Source organism: Podarcis erhardii (genome assembly GCF_964252035.2).
Source record: "Podarcis erhardii genome assembly, chromosome: 1".
Lineage (NCBI taxonomy): Eukaryota > Metazoa > Chordata > Lepidosauria > Squamata > Lacertidae > Podarcis > Podarcis erhardii.
Window position 1 is genome coordinate 14,713,097 of NC_138497.1, and position 18,333 is coordinate 14,731,429.

Here is an 18,333-nt window from a genome sequence, read left to right on the forward strand (position 1 = left end):
TTGTTTTTCCCCGCCGCGGGGAGGCGCTGAGAGACGTCGCCGCCCGTCTCTTTTGAGCCAATCCCGTCGGCTCCTGAAGGCCCGTCGCGCGCGGAATGGGAGGGGAGAGCTCCGCGCGTGCGCATTTTGCAAGAGAACGTTTGCAGGAAACCGTACACTCTCCGCCCTTTCTGATTGGCTGTGAGGTCTCTGAAGCGTTTTCGGATTGGCTCGCGCTCAGCGCGGGCTACGATGGCCCGCTAAGGGGAGGTTTGCAAGTTTGCAGTTGCAATGCAAGTCCTGCTCTCTGGCGTTGCGTGAGTCCGGCTGCAGTTGCAGTTGCGGTAGGTTGTTTCCGCGCGTTGTAACGTGGTTGTTCCTCAGGGACAAGGGGGAAAAGCACACAATTTAAATTACAGTAGTGGCCAAGGGATGGAAAGATCACGAGGCTCCAAAAGTAACAGATTGTGCAAATCAAATTACAGGAATTGGTGGAGACGGCTCAATTGACAGTAATAGTTTTGATTCGGTGCTAGCATTAGAGTGATAAAGGAACTAAAAGGAGGTGGACAACAATTAAGGATTTATTATGTTTTCAGAATGTATTGGAAAAATTATATAGAAAGGTTTATTGTTTTGTGTACGTTCGATTGTAAGATAAAATATATGCAAAGGGACTTGACAGGAAGTCAAAGTTGAAGAAAAGATTTTGTAAGATAAAAGGGGGGGGGAAATATTTACTTTCATTATTTTCATTGTGGGTGTGGGTGTCTGCACATACGTGTGCTTTTGTCTGGAATGTTTGGGAGGAAATAAGATGGTAAATAACAAATGACAGACTAAATATTGATGTATGTAATTTTTATTTCTTAATTATATTTAGTAGTAGTATGGTTGTATTGTTTTTTGTAACATAAAATCATTCAATAAAAATTATTTTTTTAAAAAAAAAATTAGTTGCAGAGGACCTTGGCTTCTGCTTGGGGGCCTTTGGAGTTTTGCTCTCTTGCATGCCTGATCGGCTGCAGCCGCTGCACATGCTGAAGAATCGCAGGAGGAGAAAACCCTCCCTGGCTTCATTAGAACACGCAGAGGCTAGAGCAGGCACCCCCAAACTCGGCCCTCCAGATGTTTTGGGACTACAATTCCCATCATCCCTGACCACTGATCCTGATAGCTAGGGATGATGGGAGTTGTAGTCCTAAAACATCTGGAGGGCCGAGTTTTGGGGTGCCTGGGCTAGAGAGTGCTTAGGACCACAAATTTACTTGGAGGTGAGTCGGGTGGCTAATTTGAAACACTGAGAAGTATGCAACTCAATCCAAAGTTTATTTCTAGATACGTTTCTGTATATTTATTTTCTTACGCTTCTACCACAGGCAGGGCATGAGCACAATAGCACTTTAATTGCTAGTGAGCTGCAGCAACTGGGATTCAAAGAAACACCTTCTCCTATACTGGAGGAAATATAAGCACCGTGACTAGCAGATCCAATAGCCTTAAACTCCCTGAATTCATCTACACTGTAATCCTCTTTTGGAGACATCTAAGTAGATAACCATCAGAACACATTGTGGTAGCAAATTGCATCCTTTAAATATGTGCTGTGTGAAGAAGTGCTTCCTGGATGAAGGAGCTAAGAATTATTATTATAATATATTATTATTATTATTATTATTAATGCCCCGCCCATCTGATTGGGTTGCCCCAGCCACTCTGGGAGGCTTCCAACACATATAAAAACATAATAAAATGTCAAATATTAAAACGTTCCTGATACAGAGCTGCCTTCAGATGTCTTCTAAATGTTGTGTAGTTCTTTATCTCCTTGACATCTGATGGGAGGGTGTTCCGCAGGGAGGGCACCGAGAAGACCCTTGGAGCTGGACTTCAGTGTCCAGGCTGAACAATTGGGTGTGTGTGGAGACGCTCCTACAGGACTGAGGCCATTTAGGGATTTAAAGGTCAGCACCAACACTTTGAATTGTGCTTGGAAACGTACTGGGAGCCAGTGTATGTTATGTGGTGCTAGCGGCCGTTCCCAGTCACCAGTCTAGCTGCCGCATTCTGGATTAATTGTAGTTTCTGAGTCACCTTCAAGTTGGCATACTTGTGTCCTCCAGGAGGTGTCTTGAGGCACTGGGCCACACCCTGGCTTGCTTAATTTCATCAAGATAGTGACCTCATGTGCCTTCAGAGCATGCCCTGTGTACATGTGCATAGAATCCAGCCTTGAAAGAGGAAGTGGTGGTCAGATCTGGGAGTGATGCAGTTACCATCACTCTTTCGGGAAGTAACTTTCTTAAGTTTTCTCTTAGTCATATTCTTTTCTTCTCCATGCTTCCCATAGCTGCTGTGTTGCAGGATATTGGCTCAGCATTTGTGAAGAAATGGACTGGGAACAGCTTGACATGAACCCCAGAGTGATTGCAGCAATTAAGAAAGGTAATTTGGCTATTTGCTCCTTTTCTCATATTTGCACATCACACAATCACCGTACAGGCATAAAGAAAATGGTTTTTTTTTTTAAAAAAAAAGTCTCTTGCTACATTTTTTATAGAATATTTATTAAGGTTTTCAGAAAATAATACAATGTAAAAAATAAAAAGAACAGATAACAGAAATACAAAAGTACAAAAACAATTAAAAAAAACAAAAACAAAACACATAGAATTTCCATTACTTATTTTCTTTTAACTTATTTTCCCGACCTCCTCATACCTCCCTTTCTTGTATTCCAATTCAAATTGTTAGTTCAGCAAATGCTCACCATTAGTTTTTTACTTATTTCTAAACCTTTTTTTCATGTCTCTTAAGCATTACAGCTGGAAACCACTTAATTTCTGTCCAACATCATTCTAACATTCTTTAATTTTACAATATTTCTGTAGATAGTCTTTAAATTTCTTCCAGTCTTCTTCTGCCGACTCTTTTCCCTGGTCTCGGATTCTGCCGGTCATTTCTGCCAGTCCCATATAGTCCATCACCTTCATCTGCCATTCTTCCAGAGTGGGTAGATCTTGTGTCTTCCAGTATTTTGCAGTGAGTATTCTTGCTGCTGTTGTGGCATACATAAAAAAAATTCTGTCCTTCTTTGGCACCAATTGGCTGACCATGCCCAGGAGAAAGGCCTCTGGTTTCTTCAGGAAGGTATATTTAAATACCTTTTTCATTTCATTATAGATCATTTCCCAGAAAGCCTTGATCCTTGGGCACGTCCACCAAAGGTGAAAGAATGTTCCTTCAGTCTCTTTACATTTCCAACATCTGTTATCGGGCAAATGATAAATTTTTGCAAGCTTGACTGGGGTCATGTACCACCTGTATATCATTTTCATAATATTCTCTCTTAGGGCATTACATGCCGTAAATTTCATACCTGTGGTCCACAACTGTTCCCAGTCAGCAAACATAATATTATGTCCAACATCTTGTGCCCATTTAATCATAACAGACTTCACCGTTTCATCCTGAGTGTTCCATTTCAACAGCAAGTTATACATCCTTGACAAAATCTTAGTTTTGGGTTCTAACAATTCTGTTTCTAATTTTGATTTTTCCACCTGGAATCCAATTTTCTTGTCCAATTTGTATACCTCCATTATCTGATAGTAATGAAGCCAATCTCGCACTTTGTTTTTTAGTTTCTCAAAACTCTGCAATTTCAGTTTATCTCCCTCTTGTTCCAAAATTTCGGTGCACCTAGATTTTGGAGGAGGAAAACAAGAAAAAAAATATTCTGAATCCCAGAAGCCAGAACAGCAAGAGGGATCTGGCTTCTGCGATAGCCTCTGGCTGTTCTGGCTTCTGGGATAGCCGCGCCAAGCCTCTTCAGGGCAGCGGGATGAAGGTTCCCCCTCCGGAAGAGGCAGAAGCCAGGACAGGAGAGGCGCTGCGCAGAGAGGGAGAGCTGTGCAGCGAAGGAGCCCCTTCTGTTCCTCCTCCCGCTTCGCAGGACAGGCGCGTCGCTGAAAGGGTGCTACACAGATCTCCCTCTCTGCACATCACCATTCGCTCCATAAGATGCACTCACATTTCCCCTTACTTTTTAGGAGGAAAAAAAGTGTGTCTTATGGAGCGAAAAATACGGTAAATTTCTATTCAGAAGTAAGGCTGAGGAGTTCAACAAGTTTTTACTCCCAGGTTAGTATGTGTAGGACTGTAGCCTAAGGGCCTAAAATACAACACATGCCCAAGACCTGTACTTTGCTACTACTGCATTTCATATTTTTTTTAAAAATCTAAGCAGGTTATGTTCAATCACTTTTCTCATTTCAGCAAAAATCAAATCTATCCAAGAGATTATGAACCTTTCAGGAGCAGATTTGCAAAGGCTGACAAATCTGTCCCGTACAGATGTACAGTGCCTGCTAAGGACCATTTCTGGTGCATTAAGGAAAAACTCTGTACTTACAGGTAAATCTACTTTTTCATGATGTTTCTTTAAATGCACATTTAAAGAAATAGCATGAGTTTGCAGTGTGGATATGAATGTATGGCTTTATCCAGTTATGCCCTTCCCCAATTGTGAGTTCTGAAAATGGAAGATTCTCTGATCTAGCAGATGTGAAGGGATCAGCGTAAATTGTGATAACGTTCAGACCTGTTCAGGGAAGTTTTTAATGTTTGATGTCATATTCTGTTTTAAATTGTTGGAAGCTGTCCAGAGTGACTGGGAAAACCCAGCCAGGTGGGCAGGGGGTGTGTGTATTTATATAATTTTTTTATTATGTTTGATATGGCTACACAGGGATTGGGGATGGAAATACCAGCTTTTTTCTTCCCTGAATCCTCCTTTTAGCTCTTCAGCTATTCCAGGACAGAAACCACAACACTTCCCAACACCAGAAGCTAAGCCTGGGCTGCCCGATTCTGGACAGCTTGCTACAAGGCGGCATTCCCCTTGCAGGAATCACTGAAATTGCTGGCGAAAGTTCTGCTGGGAAGACCCAGATTGGTTTGCAACTGAGCCTTTCTGTGCAATATCCGTATAAATATGGTGGACTGGAATCTGGTAAGAAACATACATTTCTGTACATGTGCTTGGCGTGTCTAGTATCTGTAGGAGAAGTACTGCATGCTTGAAAAGCCTGTGCCCAAATAAATCAGTTCTTCAAGTGGCACATTTAAATTTGTGATAATTGTGCACTACTTTTATTCTGCATAGTGTTTATTCTGGCTTTGCTTATCCTTTGGAAGAGCAAGATGGTCTGCATTGGGCTTCAGCTACATGCTTTGTTATGGAGAGGGGCTTGAGGCTCCACTGAGCATGGCCAGCGCACTTTGCAACATGACTTTTCCATTCTTGTTCAGATATACCTTATTTTTCTGTGTATAAGACTAGGGGCTTTTTTTAACCAAAAAATTAGGTTTAAAATTGGGGCTCGTCTCATACACGGGTAGTGCTGAAGGGTGTTTTCTTAATTTGGAGTCCCCTCAAATAGGGGGCATCTCATACAGTGGTAGCTCGGGTTACAGATGCTTCAGGTTACAGACTCCGCTAACTCAGAAATAGTACCTCGGGTTAAGAACTTTGCTTCAGGATGAGAACAGAAATCGCGTGGTGGCAGTGGGAGGCCCCATTAGCTAAAGTGGTACCTCAGATTAAGAACACTTTCAGGTTAAGAACAGACCTCCAGAACGAATTAAGTTCTTAAACCGAGGTACCACTGTACATAAAAAGGTAAAGGACCCCTGACAGTTAACTCCAGTTGCGAACGACTCTGGGACGACTCATCTTGCTTTACTGGCTGAGGGAGCCACCGTTTGTCCGCAGACAGTTTTCTCAGGTCATGTGGCCAGCATGACTAAGCCGCTTCTGGCGAAACCAGAGCAGCGCACTGAAATGCCGTTTACCTTCCCGCCGGAGCGGTACCTATTTATCTACTTGCACTTTGACGTGCTTTCAAACTGCTAGGTTGGCAGGAGCTGGGACCGAGCAACGGGAGCTCACCCCATCACAGGGATTCAAACTGTCAACCTTCCGATCAGCAAGCCCTAGGCTCAGTGGTTTAGACCACAGCGCCACCCATGTCCCTTGTGTTATACATGGGGGCGTCTTATACACGAAAAATACGGTATTTTGTACCACTTGCTGTGCCCACAAAATGCAAGTCAACCAGCCTAACATTGAAACTTCTGACAGGTTGACATACCACTGCTTTTACAACAAAAGTGCTGATTGTGTTTCCTCTGTGTGATTTATCCAATGAAAACCAACAGCCTTGGTATATTCCTCCATCCTTCTGCCATGATAGAAAGCCTGTCATTCCAGGAGTTCCCTTCTGAATTTTGCAGGTGCTGTTTACATTTGTACGGAAGACGTTTTCCCAAATAAGCGCTTGCAGCAACTGATTGAACAGCAGCCCAAAGCGAGGGGTGACATTTCGCCCGATGTGGTGCAGAAAATAAAATTTGGAAGTGGCATTTTTGTTGAGCATGCCGCAGACCTGGTGAGTAGCAGAGAAAGTTTCTGGCTGGTGGGTTACATGGATCTAGGGTAGTTGAACCGAAATCTCATTGAAACCAAAGGGACAAGTTAGTTATGACACCTAAAGGACCCATCTCTGCTTTGTGCAAAACACATAGAACAGTACCATTTGAAATCCCACAGCTGGTACCCAGTACTTCAGCACCTCAGTTGGGGTGATAATTCGTGGGAAAGGCTGCAAAAATGCAAAGTCCTTGCTGGATGCAGAAATTAGTTTTTTGGGAACCTAATCTTTCATGGTTTATTGATTTTCTTTCAAAAACAAAAGTTTCTAGACATTAGGGCTGTGAAAATGTACTTGAAAGTGGGTAGGTATTGCTGCTGAAATCTTGGAAGCTATGAAGTGATTGACTAAAGTTTTTGCTGCCCTACATATCTCCTTGTCTCTCGTTAGCACATTCAGAATATTATTTTAAAAAATTAAAATTGCACACAAACACGCATAATTTATCAAAGTAGCAGAATTTCAGTAGTATTTTTTTTAATGCAGAATTGGCACTGTTTTTAATTTTAATTTTAATTTTTACGTTATGGGCATTATATTCTACCAGGGTGGATAAAAATCAATGATTTTGTTAAAAAAATAAAAAATCGGATTTATTAAAATTTAAATCGGATTTTTTTCAATTTAAATCGGATTTTTAAAATAAAATGCTTTTTGAGGAAAAATCTTTCTAAAGATAGTTTTCTATTTAGCCCAAAGGCTATTCATCCGGAAATAATAATTTGTTTTTAAGTTTTTCATGTGTGCTAAAACTCAATCTAAGGCCCCCCCCCCCCCCCGCAAAACCGTTTAACCACATTAGTTAACAAACATGGATACATATGCTATAATGTTATTGTTTTAGTTAAATAATTTGTTTAAATTGTTATTAATGATTATTTTTCTCCTTCCAATAAAGTACAGCAGAAAAGTTGTGCAAATATAAACAGTTAACTTATTAAACCTCACAATAATTTCATAATTATCTGTCTATGTATTTCTAATAGTATATAGCCAAATCAGTAATTTTTGATATAACTGTAAAAACCACTCTGAAAATTTATTATTCCAAAAATGAAACCTTCATCTGGTTGTAAATATTAAGATGATACCAGCAAGAATGAGTCTTTCTGTAATTTTTTTTTTTAAACCAAGTGTTCCTGACTAGTGATTTAAATCGATTTGATTTAAATCAAATCCACCCTGGATTCTACAGTCTCCCCAGTCCTACTTAGATTAAAATTTATTAGTCTCTCTTCCTCTGACATCAGACCAATTAAGCCAAAAGCAGCCTGCTTAAGCATCCTGTGATATCAGACTAGATTGTCCATTCAGAGCTGGACAATCTTGGCTGCTCATGGGCGGTGATTATGCATCTCTGCAGATCTGCTTGCCAGGGTCAAGGGTGCAGAAAAGCACCTTCCAACTGTGGACAGAACCACAGAGACTTGGGGCAAAAAGGGGAATTGAGCAAGAGGGAGCAATCCATTGCATCAAAGGTGGCAGCGAGAGCAAGGGAGGTGCAGAGTGAATTGTACAGTATTGTACCGCTGCACGCCCAAAGCCCTGCACTGCAATAAACGCCTAGAGTTTGTTTCCTGTTGTAGCTGTTTTGTTGCAACATCCTGCTTTTGAAGAGACGTCAGCCTTGTATAATCAATTACTTGGCAGAAAACCAACATTCCCTCCAGCATGTTCATCATTCCCTCTTTGTAAGCACAACAAGGGGATCAATTTGGTTTTCCAATAGGGCACAGTGTTATCTTTTTGCCTAACCATGTTTGCTTGTTTTTCTTCTTTTTACAAAGTGGCACGATGCATTCTTATCTGCCACATTTTTCGTATAAAAATCTGCCATGTGTGGATTTTTATTTTTAAAACTTGTTCATGCTTAAGAGGCGCGAAATGCAGCAATATTTGCTAAATGCTGCCCTGCGGCTGTGGAATAGCTTGGGCTATAAAATTAATGCTTTTTGAATTAGTTTAAAAACAAAACAGAACCTTGCTTCTGTTTTAGCATTGATTGCAGTGGGATACAAGTTCAGCTTCTGTTCACTTTCAGTGGGGCTTAGCCATGACTGATCTTGGCATCCCAAGTTTTTTAGAATCTTCAACTTAAATCCCTTTCAGCTCTATAGTTCTATGAAATCCTTGTTGACAGCCAGGAATGGGGAACCAATAGTGCTTCTAGTTGAGGTCCTTGCCCTGTTGGAACTTCTGGTGCCATCTATAGGCTTAAAAAATAAAATAAAAATCCAGCAGACATTTAAACCAAATCTGGTTTGTATAATTTAACTGGCTTTTATTTTCATTGTATTGTGGGTGGGTTGTTTTTTTAGTACACTGCTTAAGAGACAGTAGCAACTAAGCAGAATATAAATGGTCAGAATGAAATAAAGAAATTAATAACAGCATTGTAAAGGTAAAGGGACCCCTGACCATTAGGTCCAGCCATGGCTGACTCTGGGGTTGCGGCACTCATCTCGCTTTATTGGCCAAGGGAGCCGGCGTACAGCTTCCGGGTCATGTGGCCAGCATGACTAAGCCGCTTCTGGCGAACCAGAGCAGCGCACGGAAACGCCGTTTACCTTCCCGCCGGAGCGGTGCCTATTTATCTACTTGCACTTTGACGTGCTTTTGAACTGCTAGGTTGGCAGGAGCAGGGACCAAGCAATGGGAGCTCACCCCGTCGCGGGGATTCGAACCGCCGACCTTCTGATCGGCAAGTCCTAGGCTCTGTGGTTTAACCCACAGCACCACCCGCGTCCCTATAATAACAGCATTAAAAATGCTATAAATCAGGTGTGGGAGCCTCTGACCCCTCTCATCAGCTCCAGTGGCCAATGATGATGTGCATTTTAATGAAGGCCAAAGGTTCTGAATAGAAAGGTTACCTACTTCAAGTATATAGTGTGTGATCACAACAAAACAGGAAGCAATCCATTTGTGGAGCTCTCACAATTTTAAATTTGGGGTGGGTCTGTTGCACTTTGCACCCAAAGGTCCTCGGCTCAGTCCCTGGAATTGGACCTTTGCTTGAGACGCTGCAGAAACGCTGCCAGTCTTAAGATTCAAGAGGGGACAGTTTCTGGCGGGATAGACCAGTGGTCTGACTTTCAGCTCCATTTGTTCAGTTTTCCAAACAGCAACAAAAAAATGAACTGTCTCATTCCTGGGCTATGTAAAAAGTTGCTTGATGTAACAAAGATCAAGATTGTGTTGTACAGTGGTGCCTCGCAAGACGAAAATAATCTGTTCCGCGAGTCTCTTTGTCTTGCGGTTTTTTCGTCTTGCGAAGCAAGCCCTTTGACAGCTTAGCGGATTAGTGCTATTAGCGGCTTAGCGGATCAGCTGATAAGCGTCTTAGTGGATCAGCTGATAAGCGGCTTAGTGGATCAGCTGATAAGCGGCTTAGAAAAAGGGGGGGAGGGGAAAAAACCCGCAGGAACTCGCAAGGCATTTTCATCTTGCGAAGCAAGCCCATAGGAAATTCGTTTTGCGAAGCACCTCTAAAACGGAAAACCCTTTCGTCTAGCGGGTTTTCTGTCTTGCGAGGCATTCGTCTTGCAGGGCACCACTGTATCATACACTATAGTCCGGCCACACACTGCAAGCTATGGGACTCCCTTCCAGATACCATTGTGTTGCCTCCTACGCAGGCCACATATTGGGTGTAAAGGAATATGCATTTTAATTTTGTATTCTATTGGCATTTTAAAAAACGATTCTATGGCTTTTGTTCTCTCCCCTATTGTTGCTCTATTCTGCTCACGTATCTGGTTATGATGTGATGCTAAAGGTACACCTTGCAATTGTGTGCTGCTATTTTTGGTACAGATTTGTTGGCAGTTCTGCGTTCCCACTGGGCAGAATGGGCAGGATGCAAATATGAGGAAATAAATATGGAGTTTCACTGGGGCTTACTCCAAAGTTAACGTGCACAGGTTTGCAGGATTACAGTTACAAATTGCTGATCCAATAACTTGCTTTTTGAATAGTGTATTAGTGGGTTGCTATGATAGCGTCTCAAGCAAATGCAGCCATCAAAATGCTAATAGTAGTAGTAGTAATAATAATTTATTATTTATACCCTGCCCATCCAGCTGGGTTTCCCTAGCCACTCTGGGCAGCTTCCAATAAAAGATTAAAAATACATTAAAACATCAATCATTAAAAACTTCCCTAAACAGGGCTGCCTTCAGATGTCTTCTAAACATCAGATAGTTGTTTATTTCTTTGACATCTGGTGGGAGGGCGTTCCACAGGGCTGCCGCCACTACTGAGAAGGCCCTCTGCCTGGTTCCCTGTAACTTCGCTTCTTGCAATGAGGGAACCACCAGAAGGCCCTTGGAGCTGGACCTCAGTGTCCGGGCTGAATGATGGGGGTGGAGATGCTCCTTTAGGTATACTGGGCTGAGGCCATTTAGGGCTTTTAAGGTCAGCACCAACACTTTTAAATTGTGCTCGGAAGCGTACTGGGAGCCAATGTAGGTCTTTCAAGACCAGTGTTATGTGGTCTCAGGGGCCACTCCCAGTTACCAGTCTAGCTTAGGCTGAAGATGCTTCCAGCTATTAGCTGAAGTATAGCAGAACAGACCCAGTGAGGTTGCAGAAGAACCCCCTGCAACAGTGCAGGCCTTGACCTCCTCACTCTGATTTCTGAAGGTTCCTTATCATTGCAGGAGACTTTTCACGAGTGTATTACTAAGAGGATTAACTTGCTGGTCTCAAGGGGCATGGTTCGCCTGGTCGTGATCGATTCCATCGCTGCCTTATTCAGATGCGAGTTTGCTGCCAAGGATTCCGTCCTGAAAGCCAAATATTTGCAGATATTTGGAGCCAAACTTCACAAGCTAAGCAGCAAGTTCCGAGTCCCAGTGGTATGCATTAATCAGGTAAAGCTTAGAATTTATTTGATTTCACCATTGTGGGCATGGATTTCAATGGATCTAAATGTCCCCAATTGGATTTTGGCTTATCTGGCAGTTCTGGGAAATGTAAGCACCGCTGATGCACTGAAGGGACAGTGAACCAGAATATTACATCAGATAAGAACATAATAACAGCATGCTGGACCAAGCCAATGATTTGGCCTAGCATTCTGTTCTCACAATGGCACAAGCGAGATAGGGGTGGAACAGGATGGCATGTATGTGTGAATGCAAAAAGCCCTTGGGCTTATTTATTGCATTCTCAAAGGTCATTCTTTTTGGGCTGGTCTTTTGGGAAATAGTGAGAGGTGGCGGCATTTTTCTTCTTCTCCATCAGCTGCTCAGCATGGAATATTTTGTGCACAGTATCCAAACTTACTTCCAGATGCGATTGCAGTTTTATGTCCACATACCTGGTTTTGAAATGGAATTGATCTTGCTTATCTGGAAGCAAGTCCTGCTGATCTTCACATTCCAATTCAAAAGCGTATTAAGTAGCCCCATCTAAACATGCATCATGGTACATTGATTCCAATGGAAGTTGACTCCAAATAAAAAAAATGCCCTTATGTATGAGCTTTTTATGCAGATACTTCAAACTGGTATTGGGGATCAGAAACATTCAATCACAAAGGAGTTACTCTCTCTCTCTCCACCTTCTGAAGCTGCAGTCTCTCAGTATAAATGCAAGGGCTGAGTAGCTCAGTTGGTGGAGTAGCTCATGAAATGCTTATTCTTGGGGTCCTGGGTTCTTCATTGGGCAAAAGATTCCTGCATTGCAGAGGGTTGGACTAGATGACCCTCATGGTCCCTTTCAACACTACAGGTCTGTAATTTGTAGTTCTAGTCCATCACTGCTTAGGTGCAGACCTTGCATTTAAACATTAGTTACTGTATTTTTCGCTCTATAAGACGCACCGGACCACAAGACACACCTAGTTTTTGGAGGAGGAAAACAAGAAAAAAAAAATATTCTGAATCTCAGAAGCCAGAACAGCAAGAGGGATCGCTGCACAGTGAAAGCAGCAATCCCTCTTGCTGTTCTGGCTTCTGTGATAGCTGCGCAGCCTACATTCACTCCATAAGACGCACACACATTTCCCCTTACTTTTTAGGAGGGAAAAAGTGAGTCTTATAGAGCAAAAAATACGGTACCTGGTAGCCATGGGCAACAAGGAATTGAATGCAGATAATAAAATGTTGATGTGGGCATCTAGAGTCTTGTTGCCTTGTCTGCCGCCACCACTCTTTCCCTCCTTTGTGAGGGAGGGAGAGAATTGTGCAGCCTGTCCAAAATCCTTTATTGCAAGGGGAGCATTTTCCTGCCTATTCCCCTCTTGGAAATCTTTTGCTTGCGCTCTCTTTTTTCCGCATTCTAGGTAACTGACACAATAGATGAGAAAGGAGGTGCTGCTCAGAGTAGTCCTGGGTGAGTACAACACAACATGCATGCATGCAAACACACACACACACACACACACACACACACACACCCAGCAAACACATTTGAAGAACATACAAAGGGTAGTTCACCTCTCCCCTAGCAGCAGTGGACTCGACACACGTAGCAATATTGCACCAAGAGGCTCCGATTCTCCACAGCCCCCTTTGGCACATACTGAATGCGTGGGGTGGGGGTGGTCATCCAAATTGACATATTTTGTGCCCATGTATTGTGTGGGGGTGGTACTCAGTGCTCTGGTGCACCCGAAAAACCACTCAACACTTAACTGACATTAAGCCAGGGATAGAGAAACTGACCCTCCAGCAGCTCCCAGCAGCCCTAGCTAGGGCTGGAGTGGCCAGTGGTTAGGGGCAAAGGGAGCACAAACACCACCAAAAGGGCCATAGGTTCCCCATTGCTGATTAAAGCCGTCTGTTCCACAAGGCCAAGGCCCTAGCAGAGCCCTAGAATTCCTGCATTGCAGGGGGTTGGACTTACATGACCCTTGGGGTCCCTTCCAACTCTGCTATTCTATGATATGCCTCTGGGTCAACTCAAACTGTTAACTTGGGGTGGAGAGCCTGGCACCCTCCAGATGTTGTTGAACTCCCATCAGCCTCACCCAGCATGGTCTTAGTAAGGGGTGATGAAATTACCGTATTTTTTGCTCTATAAGACGCACCAGACCATAAGACGCACCACCTAGTTTTTGGAGGAGGAAAACACGAAAAAAAAATTCTGAATCTCAAAAGCCAGAACAACAAGAGGGATCGCTGCGCAGCGAAAGCAGCGATCCCTCTTGCTGTTCTGGCTTCTGGGATTGCTGCGCAGCCTGCATTCACTCAATAAGACGCACACACATTTCCCCTTACTTTTTAGGAGGGAAAAAGTGAGTCTTATAGAGCAAAAAATACGGTAGTTGTCCAGCAATCTCTGAAGGTTCCCGATCCCCGACTTAACTGGCAAGTCTGCCCGTCTTAAACTTAGCAGGATGTTTTGTTAAGACACAGGCTTTATTGTGTTTTCAGATGCGCAACCAAGAGAGTAGTTCCGGCACTTGGAATAACTTGGTCCAATCAGCTGCTGATGCGGCTGATGGCAAGCCGGAGAACAGACCAACCGCTGGCTGCCAATGATGCACCACACCAGGGCAGAAGTGCACTGCGGACGTTAAGGGTGCTTTTTGCTCCTCACCTGCCCCCGTCTTTTTGCTACTATGCAGTCAACTTGGAAGGTGTAAAAGGAATAAAGGAGACACCACCGAATTTATGAAGAAAACTGTGAAGCTTCTTGTGTGCTGCAGATTTATTCATGCTACAGTACAATGGAATTTAGCTGCTGTAGTAAAAAGGGCAGCGAACTATGGTTGCATCCAGACTGCATCCTTGGTTAAGCTGGGAAATGCAAGCAAAACTAGGGAGTAAACAAGACCAGCCCAGTTTTAAAGCAACTGCAGAGTCAAGCAGCTAACAAACAGCCTAAGTATTATCTGAATCCTCTGGAGGGTTAACTTGCTAAAATTTGTCGAGGCAAAAACTGAGTAAGTATCTTATATTTATTGGTCCTAGGGTAAGAATATCTTTTCTCTAGAACCTGTGTGTGTGAATATTTACAGTTGGTTTCATCTGTTGAGACTGAACATAAGAGTTTGTATAAGACAAAGACACTACTTTAATCCAGTTTATCTTTGGAGCCCCTTTGTACGTTTCCTTGTATATTCCGAAGAACTATAATGAGTTTATTCTACAAACCTTTGTCTTTTATGCTTTTTTTTTAAAGAACAGGTTATTTAAAATTTGCTTTTAAAAGATAAACAGAAATATTAACTGCTTTTGTAACACTCTTAAGATAAAAAGCCACATTTGCAGAAGTCTTTTTCTTTCAATATTTTATTTTTACACTTTGAAAATGTCAAGGACGCTTTACATGTTAAACAGTTTCACAACGGACCACAGCTCTGTAACAGGTTTAAAAGAAAAAGATCAGGAATCATTTCATGGAAATAAGCTATACATAAGAAGCAACATCTTTTGTTCTACGTTCTAAGGCTGCTTTCTATGGAGACGTGTATTTAGAGAACTAAACCGCCAAGTTGAAAGCACAGTAATTCTAGCTAAACATCCAGAATATTTTAGCATTAAGAGTTAATGGCTTAACTACTGACCTCTCATCTTCTACCGTGCAAGAATGGGATTCAGAATTTCAGATTTAAGCAGGACCTAGCCAAATCAGGTTTAGGTAGATCAACGTGCAAAACCCTTTATTCATTCTTCAATGATTTAAATTTATCTTGCATCAATTTTTTAAAAGTATATTTCTAATTTAAAGCTGAAGTGCAACTCTTAACTTATCCAGTCAAAGACTTCCCTTTTTTAAAAAACAAAACAAAACATTGCTCCCTTGTCAACTCTTCACTGAATGTAATTGCCTCAGTGCTTTAAAGTGACATTCAGCTATGCCTGTTTGTTTAGATTAAGCATCCAAAAGGTAAGTGATCCAAATACTCCGCATTATTCAAACTGAGAAGATAGAATTTCCTATTACAGTACAAGAAACACAGGTCTGCCATCAAAAACAACAGCTTAGATGTCACGTCCTCTATCCTAATCTACAGCACCATTTAACCTGGAATGTCCTGACATTACACTATCCTCCCATTAGCTGCTGCTCTTGTCATCAAGTGTGGGAGAACAAGCCAAGCATATCATCTATATGTAAGGATTTTGGAAAAGCTGTTGGGGTTGGGGAGCTGTGCTCTTTGCTGTTTCTGGCAGCAGCCCTTTTGCTCCTTGTAATGTACAGACAGAACAAATGTGTCCTTGGTTTAGTATTTCCTGGGTCTTCCTGTCTCGAAATCACAAAATAAAGCTCAGTATTCGAAATCAAGAGCAGTATTTATGGGCTTTTCTGAAGTATGCACGAGGCCAAATTCCGTTATGCTAGCTTGCATATGACTTGAGCACAACAACATAGCAGCATTCAGGAATATATGTGCCCTAGTAAACAAATCTGTACATTTCAACTTAACATTGTAAACTGTTTCAGTACAGCACTGCACTCTCCGTTTTCGGCTCTTATGTACAAAATAACCGTATTTCATATACCAAAGTCAGTGGAATCCTGTTAGTTTTAACTCCAAATAGCCCTCAGTTTTCCCAGCTTGATTATTTGCATCCAGCTCATTGCCCTGCATTATCCCTTAGTGCGTTCCAATTTGTCCCTTGCCAAGCTACATTTTGCTGACATTGGCAGAAATAGCCCTATTGGCTTGTATTGTTTGTATACCTGACTGGGGCTTGCATTTAAATAGCACTTGGGTCTTCTTCAGATTTAACCTTTGCTTCCATAGAATTGCTCTTGTAAAGCTACACTTAGGGGAAACCTTATCCGATTAGTAATACACTTGAATTTTCTGGAACAAGAGTTGATTTTTGCTGGCTCCTGCTTAAGGAACAGTCGCACAACCATACATAGTGGTGATCAAACCGCGCACGTGTGTGTGTGTGTGAGAGAGAGAGAGAGAGAGAGAGAGAGTTATTCCCTAAGACATAGGCATACATGTTAACTAGAAGTTACCCCACTTAGAATTCCTTTTCAGGGAGTTTTGCACAAGAGTAGGTCCTGTGATATTACTAGGGCATCTTAATGGCGTATAAGGGCAGGAAGCAAATAATATAAAGAAATGACCATATTTAATATTGTGAGTTGAACACCAACTTACATTATTGTGTAGATGCTAGGTGCTTTCACAACAGGTCGCTTGTGATAACCACCTGTTTGGTTCTAATTCTAAATCGCCAAACATGGATTTTCATGGCCTTCATTTGCAAGAAATTGCAATTATGTGTATACGAGGTATTATTCAGCAAAGTAATCTTTAACATTGTAGCAAAGATGCTTACTGAGAAGAGGGCAAGCAAAGTATTGTAGCAATTTGACTTGCAATTCATGCTATACTGGCTGCAGTGCTTGTTATAATTGCTTGGGGGAAAACAAAAAGCTTCATAGTATTGTGCGCACTGGAAATGACAATTCAGCAGGATTTCTAGGGGGCGTGATTTAACCCAATTGGCATAAGTAATAGCTATCAGAGGAAGCAGTCCTCTGGCGAGAGAAAAACATTCATGTCGTGGTGCAATGGAAGTTGTCACTCAAACTGCTTCCGCAGTGGATAGAGAGCTCTGATCTCTAGCAGGAGGTATTTGCATATGTGCAAAGGATCACAGTTCCCATCAAGCATGCACTGAAGTTGCACAACTTCAAATGGAACTTAGTCCTGCACCCAACAGAAGAGCTCAGTACAGGGAATGGAGCATTTAATAGGGGGCTTGTGTGTGTTTTAAGTGAAAAGGCTGAACTGAAGCCTGTCTCTTCATGCACCATGGATTAAAGGGATGCACAATCTATCCATAGTGTGGCCAAAACTGTGATCTTACGACTCCACGGAGGGCTGCATTACACAGCAGCATGAGCCCGTCACAGGCTTTGGAAATGGCATAAGCTACAGAGCAAGTGACTGAGTAAATCACCCCTAGGCTGCTCCTCTCCAATCTCTGACAATCTGCAGGTACATTTACAAGGCTGGCTAGCCCTGTTGCACAGCACGGCTCCTGCAGATCCTAAAAGGCAGTTTTGGTTACGCTGGAATATAAGCCATTAGCATAGTCTTAAAGGGGAACTTCTACAGAATGCTGCCATCACTAAATTTGTGCGCACCTTTGCTTTTCCTGCTGTGCTTAGGCCTGTCTATAGGATCATCGCAGAAGACAGTGTTTCTCTCCACCACTAGTCAACCACAGATTATGTTTAATTCACCTCAAGTTTTAGTTCTTAAAGCGCATGGCAAGTGTGTCATCAACTGTAATTGGATACCGATTGAAAAGTTAAAATGTGAATGGTTCCATCTGAAAACAAAAGCACCTCTGGAGTTGTGGGACAAATGTCATTCTCAACTATGTTAACAAGCACAAACAAACCTCCCTGTGTATTTCATTTAAATCTATGTTTCTGTAACTTACCCTTCGCAAAAAAAAGCCCCAGACAACTGGAGAGGATTGAGGAGATAAGCAGGAATGAAGCCCCCCCCTCCAATTCCTCTGTACTGCATACACCAGCTTGTAAATATACATCACACTGGCCATCATTAACCTAAAACAATTTCATTCTGAGGAATTATACAGATCTACAGTTTTATTTAATGTTATAACAGCATATTTTCTTCAGAGTCTAAAACTCTGTGGAGTGTTCCACATGTGTGAAATTTCTGCCTTGGTACCAAATGGCCTAAACGTCTCAACTGCTATAGGAAAGCACAGGCCCGTTAGAAGCACCTATGCCAAATGCCACATCTTCAAGGAACAATGGGGGACAATTAATAGCCCAAGCATACTACGTTTATAATAGTCCCAAGGTTTCTTGACAGTTAGGGATGGAGTGCTTGTACTAGACGAGAAGTACAATTAGCTTCTCATTACACCAACTTGCCAAAGCCAATTTCTATTATATG

General features: G+C 42.2%; 1 protein-coding gene across 4 annotated transcripts; it reads left to right on the forward strand.

The window, feature by feature from the left end:
* Nucleotides 1-94: 94 nt before the first annotated feature.
* On the forward strand, nucleotides 95-17,864 carry XRCC3 (X-ray repair cross complementing 3). 4 transcript variants are annotated; one of them, XM_081864790.1, is made up of 9 exons: nucleotides 95-323; nucleotides 1,359-1,530; nucleotides 2,327-2,424; nucleotides 4,258-4,395; nucleotides 4,781-4,993; nucleotides 6,277-6,431; nucleotides 11,135-11,347; nucleotides 12,763-12,812; nucleotides 13,856-17,864. In XM_081864790.1, exons 3-9 carry the CDS (start codon nucleotides 2,370-2,372, stop codon nucleotides 14,097-14,099), a joined length of 1,068 nt encoding a protein of 355 aa, XP_081720916.1. In that variant the 5' UTR covers nucleotides 95-323; nucleotides 1,359-1,530; nucleotides 2,327-2,369; the 3' UTR covers nucleotides 14,100-17,864. The 4 variants fall into 4 exon arrangements, with proteins under 4 accessions (XP_081720916.1, XP_081720913.1, XP_081720915.1 ...); XM_081864787.1 differs by having other exon boundaries at nucleotides 96-323; nucleotides 1,359-1,529; nucleotides 2,330-2,424; XM_081864789.1 differs by lacking the exon at nucleotides 1,359-1,530 and having other exon boundaries at nucleotides 96-323; nucleotides 2,330-2,424.
* The last annotated feature ends 469 nt before the right edge of the window (nucleotides 17,865-18,333 follow it).

Bases quoted from the DNA above. Each gene is read 5' to 3' on its own strand.
- XRCC3 (XM_081864790.1), top strand. From the start codon at position 2,370: ATGGACTGGGAACAGCTTGACATGAACCCCAGAGTGATTGCAGCAATT. The intron at 6,432-11,134 runs GTGAGTAGCAGA...TTATCATTGCAG, and splicing joins TTGAGCATGCCGCAGACCTG to GAGACTTTTCACGAGTGTAT. The intron at 12,813-13,855 runs GTGAGTACAACA...TTGTGTTTTCAG, and splicing joins GCTGCTCAGAGTAGTCCTGG to ATGCGCAACCAAGAGAGTAG.